Source organism: Mytilus galloprovincialis, chromosome 3 (genome assembly GCF_965363235.1).
Source record: "Mytilus galloprovincialis chromosome 3, xbMytGall1.hap1.1, whole genome shotgun sequence".
Lineage (NCBI taxonomy): Eukaryota > Metazoa > Mollusca > Bivalvia > Mytilida > Mytilidae > Mytilus > Mytilus galloprovincialis.
This window is the reverse complement of record NC_134840.1, coordinates 90,940,548-90,953,533: the sequence shown is the minus strand read 5'-3', so window position 1 is coordinate 90,953,533 and position 12,986 is coordinate 90,940,548. Positions and strand designations below refer to the sequence as shown.

The 12,986-nt window shown below is 33.1% G+C and overlaps 1 protein-coding gene across 1 annotated transcript; it reads right to left on the bottom strand.

Moving 5' to 3' along the window:
* Positions 1 to 7,917: 7,917 nt before the first annotated feature.
* LOC143069356 (uncharacterized) lies at positions 7,918 to 9,558 on the bottom strand. Its single transcript, XM_076243945.1, has one exon. It carries the CDS (start codon positions 9,483 to 9,485, stop codon positions 7,944 to 7,946), a length of 1,542 nt encoding a protein of 513 aa, XP_076100060.1. The 5' UTR covers positions 9,486 to 9,558; the 3' UTR covers positions 7,918 to 7,943.
* Between the last annotated feature and the right edge of the window lie 3,428 nt (positions 9,559 to 12,986).

Genomic DNA, 12,986 nt, shown 5'->3' with positions numbered 1-12,986 from the left:
CATAAATTCATGGCACAAATAAATAACGGCATCTTCATTAAAGTCGGCTTAGTCACCATTTCTGTATTAAACGTCATGAATGGAAATTATAAAACTCAGCTATATAGAAGGAGCTCATAAAATTCATTTTATTCGTAGAAGAGCTCATCAGACATTATGTTTAAATACTTTTGACTATATCTTATCAGGATAAAGTCTAATTAACTTATTTTTTTTAAAGCTAACAACACAAGCACATAAGAAAAAAGCAGCAAAAAAAAAAGCAACAATAACATCCCTAGGGGATTAATTGTGTCACACTCAAAGTCACACAAACAAGGTTCTTGGATAACTATACATTGGATTCCATCTAATATTTTTTTCAGCTATGGCGGTTTCGTCATAACACATTTAAATCAAATATTAATTGACGCATTCTTTAAATATTAGCTAGGAAGATGATTTAACCAGATTTTTATATGACACTTATTCTGTTTTTAATGAGGGAAGACTTTGTATTCCCCAAACTTAAGTTGCGTGCGTAATGTGTTGTTTACGTTATATTAAAGGATTGCTCGCCTTTATTTGGTCTTGGTATTGTCCTACCTTCATTGACTGTTGATATTTGATTGTCTTGTTGATTTTATGTAAAGCTACGATCAAATGTGGGTAGTGTTAATGCTCCGATGCGGCATATAGATATAAGAAAGAAAAAAAAAAGAAACGCATCATGTTGCAAGGCTTAAATGCGTTGTCCATTGGTTGAGGTGGGGTATGCATATGAGGAGAGGAATACCAGGTTCTCCCCAAAATGTTTCCAAAATATGTGACACAAGAGGAAATATTAATGAATTTATAAAATGTTATAATCAAACTTAACTCTGTGAAAAAATGTGTATTTACAATGACTAGTTTTTGAGTAATCAATTTTTTAAATTTTATTACCAACCAAGTCAGTCTTTTTAGCCAAAATTTTGAGAAAATGGATGAGGAAATGATTTTACCAGAAACATGTACATCCCATATCCCTTTTTTTGTTTTCAAACTTCTTAGATATGATTTTTTTCAATCATTTATAACAAAGAAATTGAAAAAATATGCATTTTGTTCTAAAAACACAGAAAAAAAATCACAAATTTACAAAATCGACAGCATGGTGGATTTGACACAAAAAAAGCATTAACATATGATACAACTTTTTTAAGTAACACTTACCTGTTTTTTATTAAGATTGGTTCACTTCATCTTAATTGAAAGTATGAAAAAAAGTTAATTGTGGAACTGATTTTTTTCACGATAATATCCCCAAAATAGGTATAAATTGATGAAAAATCATCAAAATTGGGTACTTTCAAGGGGCTGTAGCTAAAAAAGAAGTGCTCCACCATATAATGTTTTCTTCACCAATTATTTTTTTACAGTATTATAAACCCAAAAATCAGGTTAAGAAAGAAAGTTTATTCCTGGAAAATTTTGACTCTTCAGAGGTATACATCCTTAAACACCTGATTTATCGCCATGACAAGTATATTACTGTTTCGTAGATACAAACCCAACTAAAATTGTGTGTGTGTGAGTTTGCGAATCTAGTTATAACCTGTATTCTTACATGATTAGATATCAACACATCATCACAAATCAAGTCACGCCTCAGTCATAACAACTGAAGGACGTGCTCGGTCAGCTCCTCTTTACCCGCTATCTACGATGTTGGTTTACTTATGGATGACTCATCGACTTACAACTTTCAGTGACAGAAACCATTCCAGCTCTGTACAGTTTACATTCTTGCTTGTGTAAATACCCGTTCAGCATACACTCCAAAAACACGTTATGGATTGAAGAAGTTTATGCCGACTAACGTCAGAGAGCTGTATCCTGAGTGTTAGATAATGGACCGCCATTTCACTATCTTACAGTTTGATAATGCTTCCTTTCATCGTTATTATTATGTCCGAGACTTATCTACTAGTACTTCATCCTCGTGGTTAGCGGGTTGCACAGCTGAACAACCTGGCTATGAAAGCAGCCGTTGGGAAGGAAGTAAACTACATCAAAATAGGCAACATACCAAAATATCTTACCAAAACAAAAGGGCTTATCCGCTAGTAAAGGTCGTTAAAAAGCGCCCAGTAAAAGGTATCAATAGTATAAAAATAAGATGATATTGACTTCCATTATCTTTACTTAAGTATAACCCATTTTAGATTCAGAGACAGGTTGACAGAATTTCCAGAAGGCCAATGTATATGTCAACTTCTTGTTTTTGTAAAGGGTACATTACATTGTGTAACAAAGTGATCTGATTCAAGCACCAAGTTTTTATCAGGATCCTAGATTTTTTGATGGACACAGTTTTTGATACGTTTGGGCGCGTTTTCATCATACAATCGGCATTCTTATAGAAACCAAGTGTGCTTTTCTTCTTGTTATCTTGTCGATTTATTCATCGGAGCGCGGTCTCAATAAAGAAGATTAAGAAGATTGCCAGTAGAACATTTCATCTCAATTCAATCTTTGATTTATTTAAAGCATTTTTTTTATCTCAATTTGGTGATACTTCTTCTGATGAATTATGTTGTGTGTGTTCAGGATTGTAAAAGGTCCTTAAGTAAGTCCAAATTAAGATTTAAAATATTTGTAACATTTCAGTTTACTTAAGAGTGGTGCTAGTCAGTTTGGTGGTAAGGGTATCGATTCTAGTCTTAAATCATAAAATTAATTTGTATGTACCCACCATGGATTATAGTGTATAAAGATTTTGTTCTCTCAGACATGACTTTTCATTTGATCGTCATCTGGTAAATCGCTGAGAAGTATGTCTTATCCCAGACATATATATCCTTAGACGTATTTGGCGCAACTTTTGGGAATTTTAGATCATAAATGCTCTTTAACTTTTTACTTGTTTGGCTTTCCAACTATTTTTATTTGAGCGTCACTGATGAGTCTTATGTAGACGAAACGCACGTCTGGTGTTTTAAATTACTAGCCTGGTACCTTTGATAACTATTTACCGGTGCCATGTGAACAATAAGTACTAAGTAACCTTGTACATGACTGTATTGATATCGTGTGCAGTGTTTTCATGTCCATCTATATTAATCACAAAACGTGATTTACTCGTGGTGTTTCATCAGAATACATAAGAAAATCTTCTAGATAAGTAATTTAGGATAAAATAATAAATAGCTAACGTGAATATGGTATCCACTATTTTGATGCACTTCATTTTCTTTAATATTTATTTACTGGTATTTCTTTTTCATTTTGATCAAACTTCAAATTTCAATATAAATAAGAAGATGTGGTATTAGTGCCAATGAAACAACTCTCCATCCAAGTCACAATGTATAAAAGGTTAACAGGTAAATGTCAACATACGGCCTATTTTATATCTTCATCTTACGCACAATTTGACAATATTCCGTACTTCCACTGCATTTTGAATGAAATGGATGCCTTTGACATATTCCTTTTGTTCATTTTTAAAAATTGACTTGTTGTGGTTGTCGCATTTGACGTTTTCATCGTATTGACATTTTTTACTGGATAATTCATCCATTCATATATTATTTGACCGTTATGTGAATAACTGAGTATATCAAGCTATGTTGAAAGCTTCTTAATGAGGACGACTTGTAGAGATACACACTGTTTAGTCTTACAGAAAACATGCAAGACCTCAGTTGCTCTTTTTACAAAATAGTTGCAAATTGGGTATTCGGTGATACTTAGGAACTGTGATTTGAATTGATCAGTCATTTTTAGCTCACCTGGCTCAAAGGGCCAAGTGAGCTTTTCTCATCACTTGGCGTCCGTCGTCCGTCGTCATCGTCGTCGTCGTCCGTCGTTAACTCTTACAAAAATCTTCTCCTCTGAAACTACTCAGTTAAAGTTAACCAAACTTGGCCATAATCATTGGGGTATCTAGTTTAAAAAATGAGTCTGATGACCCGGTCAACCAACCAAGATGGCTGATATCGCAAAAAAAAGAACATAGGGGTAAAAGGAAGTTTTTTTCTATATCTGTAACCAAAGCATTTAGAGCAAATCTGAGTTAATCAGGTTGAGATCTATCTGCCCTGAAATTTTCAGACAAACCAGACAACCCGTTCTTGGGTTGCTGCCCCTAAATAGGTAATTTTAAGGAAATTTTGCCGTTTTTGATTATCATCTTGAATATTATTATAAAGAGAGATAAACTGTGAATAGAAACAAGTCTGCATGATCAAACTTGTCAGTTGACCCCTTAATGAGTTATTGCCCTTTATAGTCAATTGTTAACACTTTTTCGTAAATTTTTGTGATCTTTATACAAAACTCTTCTCTGAAATTGCTGAGACAATTTTAACCAAACTTGGTCACAACCATCATTAGGGTATCTTGTTTAAAAAATGTGTCCGATGACCCCGCCTTCGAACCAAGATGGCTGACATGGCTTAAAATAGAACATAGGGGTTTGGGCTCATATCTCTGAAACCAAAGGATTTAGAGCAAATCTGACGGAGGTAAATTTGTTCATACGGTCAAGATCTAGCTGCCCTGAAATTTCAGACCAATCAGGCAACCCGTTGTTGGACTGCTACCACTGAATTGGTAATTTTAAGACAATTTTGCCGTTTTTGGTTATTATCTACAATTATATTAAAAGATAAACTGTAAACAGCAATAATGTATAGCAAAGTAAGATCTACAAATAAGTCAACATGACCAAAATGATCAATTGACCCATGAAGGATTTATAGCCCTTTATAGTCATTTTTTTTACCAACTTTCATTAATTATGTTTTTTGTAAATTTTTACAAAATATTTTCCTTTGAAACTACTGGGCCAAGTTCATTATAGATATATATCATTCTAAGCAGCAAAAATGTTCAGTAAGGTAAGATCTACAAACACATCACCATCACCAAAACACAATATTGTCATGAATCCATCTGTGACCTCTGTTTGATATGCACATATACCAAAGTGGGCGACACAGGCTCTTTAGGGCCTCTAGTTTGAATTGCTTACTGAAAAGGTAACATATATTATACCTAGTCTTTTCACATACTGCAATATACCGCGGGTATCAAACATCTTGTAAGAGTCTTTGCATTGAGTAAGACATTGGTTAAACTACGATCCCAGCAAATCACTGTGTATTTAACTTATCAATTTGAATTTAATAGTTATAATAACTTATGATTAAAATTTCTTTTACAGAACGATCAAACACAAACATTTAAGTCATGGATTGATTAGAAAACAGACGGAAGGCTATATGACAAAAGGGATGGTGAGGTAGTATACTCATTGCAACCTCAAAATCTAAAAATGTGAAGAATTTGAAAAGAAACCCAACTCAGATTTTCAGACACGTATCTATAGCAACACTTAATTATATTTTGGAAATTTATACAAACAAATCATATAAGGCCAACAATACTAAATATAGATAACCTTTTGATTAATCAAAAATAAACAGTGTAGACTTTGAAAGGTTGAAATTCCACTTTAATATGTCAGTGAAGGGTTTTGGCAATCAGGAAGAATGCAGAGTACAATTAGATAATTTGCATTTTTTGCTCCATCTATTTTATGAACCTTTATCTCTTCGTCTATAGTAATTTAAAGCAGAAATTGTACTAGTGATATATTATTACGGTCATCACATTATCACATTATCTATAGTCGATTGCAGATGTGTTTGTTTTATGAATATATCCAATGTAAGATTGTAATAAAAATTATAAATAAATATGATACATTACAATATAAGGCGAATCTCTCAAATGGTTACAGAGAGATAAATCAAGGCAACACACATAAACTGTGGGAATATCATGAACTCCACAAGTAGCGAGACTGTGTTCGTCTAAATAGTCATCATCTCCTGATATCTACGCGAATTCACACTGGATAGTAATTTCACAATCGGGAATAGAAAACAATTTGTTAAATTTCCGATCAGACAACTGTAATGGCATCTAAAGGTTGCATTTCTGTAAATATTGACAATGCAATTTCCCATAGGAAATCCTTTTACGGCTAAAACTGTACCACTTTTACTATGATGTTTTTAAAAAAATCTTATCCTAGAATTGAATGTTCATATACACCACAATTTTTTTCAAAGGTCAAAATATAGGGCTGTGCGGCATATTTTCAACGTTTATATGCCCTGAACTTCTCAGAGTTTAAACTAACACTAACTTTCTTAACTACCCCTATCTCGAATGAAAGGTTACCACAGATTTCAATGTAAACAACATGCACATGTTTATTTACTGGTAACATTGCCAAGTTATGTCTCTGTGAGATGGAACACAGAGGGCATTACTGGGAACCAGTATGTCAACAAGATTAATTGTCTATGTCTCCAAAAGAGGCCTGTTTTGAGAAACAGCTGTATTTACAAAGTGCAATCTATAGATAAAAAATACATTTAATCTTCAACCAATTCATGATGGTGACCATGAAAAAAAGAGCTTAATCGGAATGAAAAATGTCATCTCAAGTCAGCCATTCTAACGAAGATTGAAGGAACAGACGTTCAGATTATCTTAATTGTAGTTTAACCAGAAAAAACTTTAGCGTACAAAGATAAAAGAGGGACGAAAGATACCAAAAGGACAGTCAAACTCATAAATTTAAAACAACTGACAACGCCATGGTTAAAAATGAAAAAGACAAACAAACAACGTCACACACGACACAACATAGAAAACTAAAAAATAAACAACACGAAACCCACCAAAAAACTAGGGGTGATCTCAGGTGCTCCGGAAGGGTAAGCAGATCCTGCTCCACATGTGGCACCCGTCGTGTTGTTTATGTAATAACAAATCCGGTAAATAGTCTAATTCGGTAGGTCACATTCATGAAAGGGAAGGGGGATTGTAGTTACGACGTAAGGAACATATCCGATATCATTTGTGAAACGGTTATTCCATAACGGTCAACCAACTCGTGATGGCGTCCGTAAAATTTACGAAGGGATGATTTCAACTTCACCATTTGGAACTCTTGGTTTAATAGCTTCCTTGTGAGCAGCAACCCTCTATCAAGAAAATCATGATAGGAAATGCAAGCACGGGAATATCGTATCAATTGGGAGATATATACCCCGTATGCAGGTGTTGCTGGAATGTTGCTACTTAGAAATGGAAAGTTCACAATTGGAAAGCTGAAATCATCTCTTTTGTCGTAAAGTTTTGTTTTCAACCGACCCTCAATGTCAATTTCTAGATCTAAGTCAAGATATGAGGCCGACTTAACTGTACCTGTAGTATCCTTTATCTCTAGCTCGATTGGATAGATGCGTTCCACATAGTCACCAAATTTTGAATTATTTAGTGAAAGAACATCATCTTTATAGCGAAAAGTGGAGTTAAAGAATATTGCTAACTTCTTATCTTTCTTCCTAAGAAGTTCCTGCATGAAGTCAGCCTTATAATAATAAAGAAACAAGTCTACAAGTAGAGGGGCACAGTTTGTTCCCATTGGAATGCCGACAATCTGTTGAAAAACACGTCCTCCGAACGTAACAAATATGTTGTCAATCATGAAATCAAGCATCTTTGATAATATCAGTTTCAGAGAATTTTTTGTTGGAATCAGAGTGATCCTTTACAAAGTAGGATTTATCCCTCCCTAAAACAAGATACTTGTATAAAAGTTGTATCCGAAATTATCAATCTATTCTACTTGTCGTTATCATAACATAATTTTTTTCTTTCGTCCAGAATTCATTTTCAGTATCTCATGATTAGTATCTCGGCAGCAACATTTGAATGTAGGCCATTTTTTTTAGTTGTCAGTGGATTGTATTTTGACTATTTTATCTTATTTTAATCCTTTTTTGTCTTGCTGATTACCATTCATCGGTTTGTTTTTATTATTTTAAAAGAAAAAATTAAATAACATAATGAATCAAAGAATAAAATATCTGACAAGTATCAAACATATACATGTATTATAAAACATCCCCAGCCAAACTTAATACATGAACAGTGTCGTTTAAAGAATCAGAAACAAGAATCATATTATCAATTTTTACCATGTTACTGGGACAAAAATTTGAATTATCACAACCGGTGTATGCCCATTGAATTTGTCCTCGATAATCAAACACCAAGACCCTTCCTGTCATATCTTCGTTTAAAACGTCTATAACACAAATATTATCAGTAAATGTTATGATCTTTATTGGCCACGTGAACAGTTTCTGATCGTTTAGATCGTATTCGTAAGTATGTTGGATATCGCTGTTTTGGTTAAGAATCACAATTTTTCTGACGCTGTCGTCTGTTGACACAGGTGAAGCAGGTATACTGTCCGTCAGCCCTACTATAATTTCATTGCCTTCTGTTACATGGACACTTATCACATATAAAGGAGAAAAGTTTTTGAATGTTTTCAATTTCCAATCGCTTGAACAAATTCTTAAATGACTGTCTCCAGATGAAACTAGAATTTCTTGATTCTTTAATGTTGCCATATCATATACTGGAATTTCATAGTCTTCCTCAACTTTAACATCGTCTTCAATTTTCACTTTTTGGAATTTATCCCCTGAAATACTTACAATAAACGCTTTGTTTGTGTTAATCAACAATATGCTAGTTTCATGTTCATTTTTTGTTGTGTGGATTCTGGCTTGTGTTGAATCAGGTACTTTGTAAAGACCTCCAAACATTTTACTTATTTGACATTTCAGTATATTTCCAGGAATAAACTTTGCAGACTTATCAATTTTAATGTGCTCAATAGGTGCTTCTGGTATATTCGGATTAATGGTATCCTTTTTCGGGAAAATATTTAAGGCTTGATGAGACATTAATAGTTTCTCCATCTTTTCCCTTGTTTCTTCCCCTTCGTGTCTAATATTTGTTGTGGCAAGAAGTTTTGTTTTAATCATTGCTCTTGTTGTATTCCATTCTGTTTTAATCTGTGTCAAAAGTTCGTCGGAGTATCTTGTTACAGCCTCTTTTATTTCTTTGTCTCTCTGGCGAATATTATTCTTTAAATCTTTGTACTCTTTTTTCCTATCCGAAAGGAGCTTTTGGAGTTCGTCTTCAACATTTTGAATTGAATAAATAGAAGATTTTAAGCTATCCAAAAAATGCTTCTTTTCACAAAGGTTATCATTATATACATCTATGATTTTCACAAACTCGTGGTCTTTATGGGTCTCGATTAAACAATCCATACAAGCGGGTATGTCACAGTCGTTGCAATATGCATAACATATTTGTGCACGGTGGATTCCACAAAGCAAGTTTTCAAGATCCACTATACGGATTGCATTGGCATTATCCTCATTTCCACAATCTTTAATGTTAATGATTTCATGTTTCTTTGATGCTTTACTTTTGCTATGAATTCTTGAAGAACAATTTTGGCACAAAAATAAGTCACAGTTAATACATTTGCATGTGATTTCTTTGGATACGTCACAGAACTCGCAAAGGTCTTTATTTCTAGTCACATCTTGCAACGACTGCGAAAGGGCCATAATCCTAATTAGTGTTTAGTCTTTCCCCTCCAGTGAATGCAACATGCTCGTATGTTCGAAAGTGACTAATGTAACCAATTTTATAGGTTTAATGTGTTTTCAAGGTCACAAGAGATAATGTCAATTTTTATCAGTGTACTCAATAGATATTTTAATTACATCATATTTTCATGCTGGTTCATGTCACATATCATTAGATTCTAGTGATTTTTATTATTGAAAATCGTGTAGACCTGGTATCATTTAGAATTGACAAATTCGACTAACATGGAACAACAGTCTTAAGGAGGCTCGAGGGTACAAAAATTTCAGCAAAATTTTAAACATATTTTTTTCGTTACAAATTATTTATTATACATTTAGTTGTAACTTAATGATATGGTACAAAAATTAACCAAAAGAATTTGATTCGTTTTGGCCCCAGGTGACTTTTAAAATGTTTATATCATTGAAAAAGCTCCAAATTATCTCCCTTTGAAGCAATGCCATGTTTTACATTAAAATTGAAATATTTTTTTTTTACTCATCGGTGACCTATTTTTTTTTTTTTTTTTTATTTTTTTCAAATAAACTGTGCTTAAACTAAACAGTTGTAAAATTGAAGCGATTTCTGTAATTGAGGTTTTTTATTTCGATATAACCTCCATCTCTCCTATTAGTTCAACAGAAAAAAAGTACCCTAACAAACATTTGATGTCCAGTAGATTTAAGTTATTGAATATATAACAATAACGGTACCAATTTTTCTGCACCAGATGCGCATTTCGACAATACATGTCTCTTCAGTGATGCTCGTGGCCAAAATATTTGAAATCCAAAGCTTATATAAAAGATGAAGAGCTATAATCCAAAAGTTCCAAAAAGTATAGCCAAAATCCATGAAAGGAATCAGAGCTTTGCATGAGGGAGATACATTCCTTAATTTTTAATAATTTGTAACATTTTGTAACAGCAAATTTTAATAAAACAAAAAATCCGTATTTTCATGCCAGTACCGGAGTACTGGCTACTGGGCGGGTGATACCCTCGGGGACTAACAGTCCACCAGCAGAGGCATCGACCCAGTGGTAGTAATAACAATAACGGTACCAATTTTTCTGCACCAGATGCGCATTTCGACAAGTCATGTCTCTTTAGTGATGCTCGTGGCCAAAATATTTGAAATCCAAAGCTTATATAAAAGATGAAGAGCTATAATCCAAAAGTTCCAAAAGTATAGCCAAATCCGTGAAAGGAATCAGAGCTTTGCATGGGGGAGATACATTCCTTAATTTATAATAATTTCTAACATTTAGTAACAGCAAATTTTAATAAAACATAATAGAACTTGAAATATATCCTTTTCTAATAGACTGGTATGCCGAGTCAGGTTTTTATCTTGCTTACTCAAAAGGTAACATAGTCTCTAGGATCTTGAAGATATTATTGGACGCCGAACCGGCTCCTCGCACACATTTATAAGTTTCCATGCCTCAAAAGAGTACAACAAAAATACTGAACTCCAATGTAAATTCAAAGAGGTAGAAATCAAACGTTCGACTTCATTAACCATTGGAACATTGGAAAACAACTAATATATTCCTGACACGGTTTTGGCATTTTGCGAAGAAAGGTGGGTTAAACCTGTATTGATAGCTAGCTAAAACTCCAATTTTATGGTTTTGTTATTTTAAAAAAAATCGGGTGTGCAACCCAAACAGACATGATAGTCAAACAAAACTATTAAAACTATGCTGTCATGCTGAAAATGTTATACTGGTGAGTTAAGAAATGCACTTTTATGTGATTTTTCAATATTTGCAATGGCACGTTCCTGGTGATCATCATATTCATCTCTACTAGGGTATATTTTAGAAATAAAGCATCGACGTTTGGTTACGGTCGACTCGTAATGATCTCTCAAGACCAACTGTTTCCGACCAGTTTGACATTTTTTGTGACAACTTCTAAGCGCTTTAATAAATCATGCTTGACAAACAAACATATAATTTACTTCCAGTTCCCCTTATCAATTTGATTTTTTTTTAAATATGGCTAAATGGTGAACTCATCCCCGCCTCACTATTTTAATATGTAAGATTTGCACGAAATCAAAGTCACCAGCAATTAATTTTCACACGTGCATCTATAACAACAATATTTTGGAAATGTAATTCAAAATTCATATAAAGACCACGAAAGTAGAATTTAAAAAAATCGTAACTTTGAATTGCTAATCAAATTATAACCGAAAGTTATGCATTTGAGAAGATTTCAAATACATCAGAGTATTTGCCCAACATAATTCATTAAATAGATTGTTTCGTCAAATATAATTTTAACACAATATTTACGTGTAATTTTTGATCTCTGTTATCGCATTATCTATAGATGATAACAATGTTACGTTAACCAGCAGGTCATTTTTTTATAAACCAGTGGATTTGTAATTTGTTCAGTTTATTTTTTAAAACATTTTCTCTTTGTCGATTTCTATTCATTGATAATGATTTTTCTTCTTTTTGAAACAAAACTGTCATAAAAAAAAAATTCGTAAGTGTCTCGCCTACTTTTGCTGTTAATCGCAGACTCAACCAGATGATCCGCAGGGCGCAGCTTTATATGACCGCAGAGGTTGAACCCTGAACGGTTGGGGCAAGTATGGACACAACATTCAAGCCGGATTCAGATCTAAATTTGGATTGTGATTGAATAGTTGACACAGCATAGGTTTCTGACACAGAATGAATGTGGTCTAATGAACTTAAAATATTTTTTTTGCCTTTGAGCAATTCACTATGCTGTTGAAAAAATGTTTGAAGAAATTTTCTTTTTATTTATGAAATCTGAAATAAGAAAAATTTACCCCCCCCCCCCTTTTTTTTCACATCCCCCTTTCCCTTTTTCTAAAACTGATCTCAATTCAAATTTCTAATGGAGTTTGCAACAATAACTACTCATTTAAATACATCATAAAATATTAAAATGTAAAATAAAGTGCTTGTTATCACTGAATGGTAAAGATTGTTTTAATTTATCAGTTGGTAGTAAAAGTGAATATACATTGTATATTGTATAAAACAATGATTTAAGTTGAGTCAACTACTATTCTGGACAAAGAAAGATAACTCCAATTGAAAATTTCTTGCTATTGCACAATATTGTGCAATTAGATATTTCATGCTATTGCGCAATACTGTGCAATTGAAAATATTTGCTATTGCACAATACTGTGCAGTTGAAGATTTCTTGCTATTGCACAATAGTGACAATTGAAAATTTCTTGCTATTGCACAATACTGTGCAATTGAAGATTTCTTGCTATTGCTGAATACTGTGCAATTGAAAATTTCTTGCTATTGCACAATACTTTATATAATAATTTAGATCCTGATTTGAACCAACTTGAAAACTGGGCCCATAATCAAAAATCTAAGTACATGTTTAGATTCAGCATATCAAAAAAGCCCAAGAATTCAATTTTTGTTAAAATCAAACTTAGTTTAATATTGGACCCTTTGG

Excerpts from the sequence above, each read along its gene's own strand:
- LOC143069356 (XM_076243945.1), bottom strand. The coding sequence starts at position 9,485 with ATGGCCCTTTCGCAGTCGTTGCAAGATGTGACTAGAAATAAAGACCTT.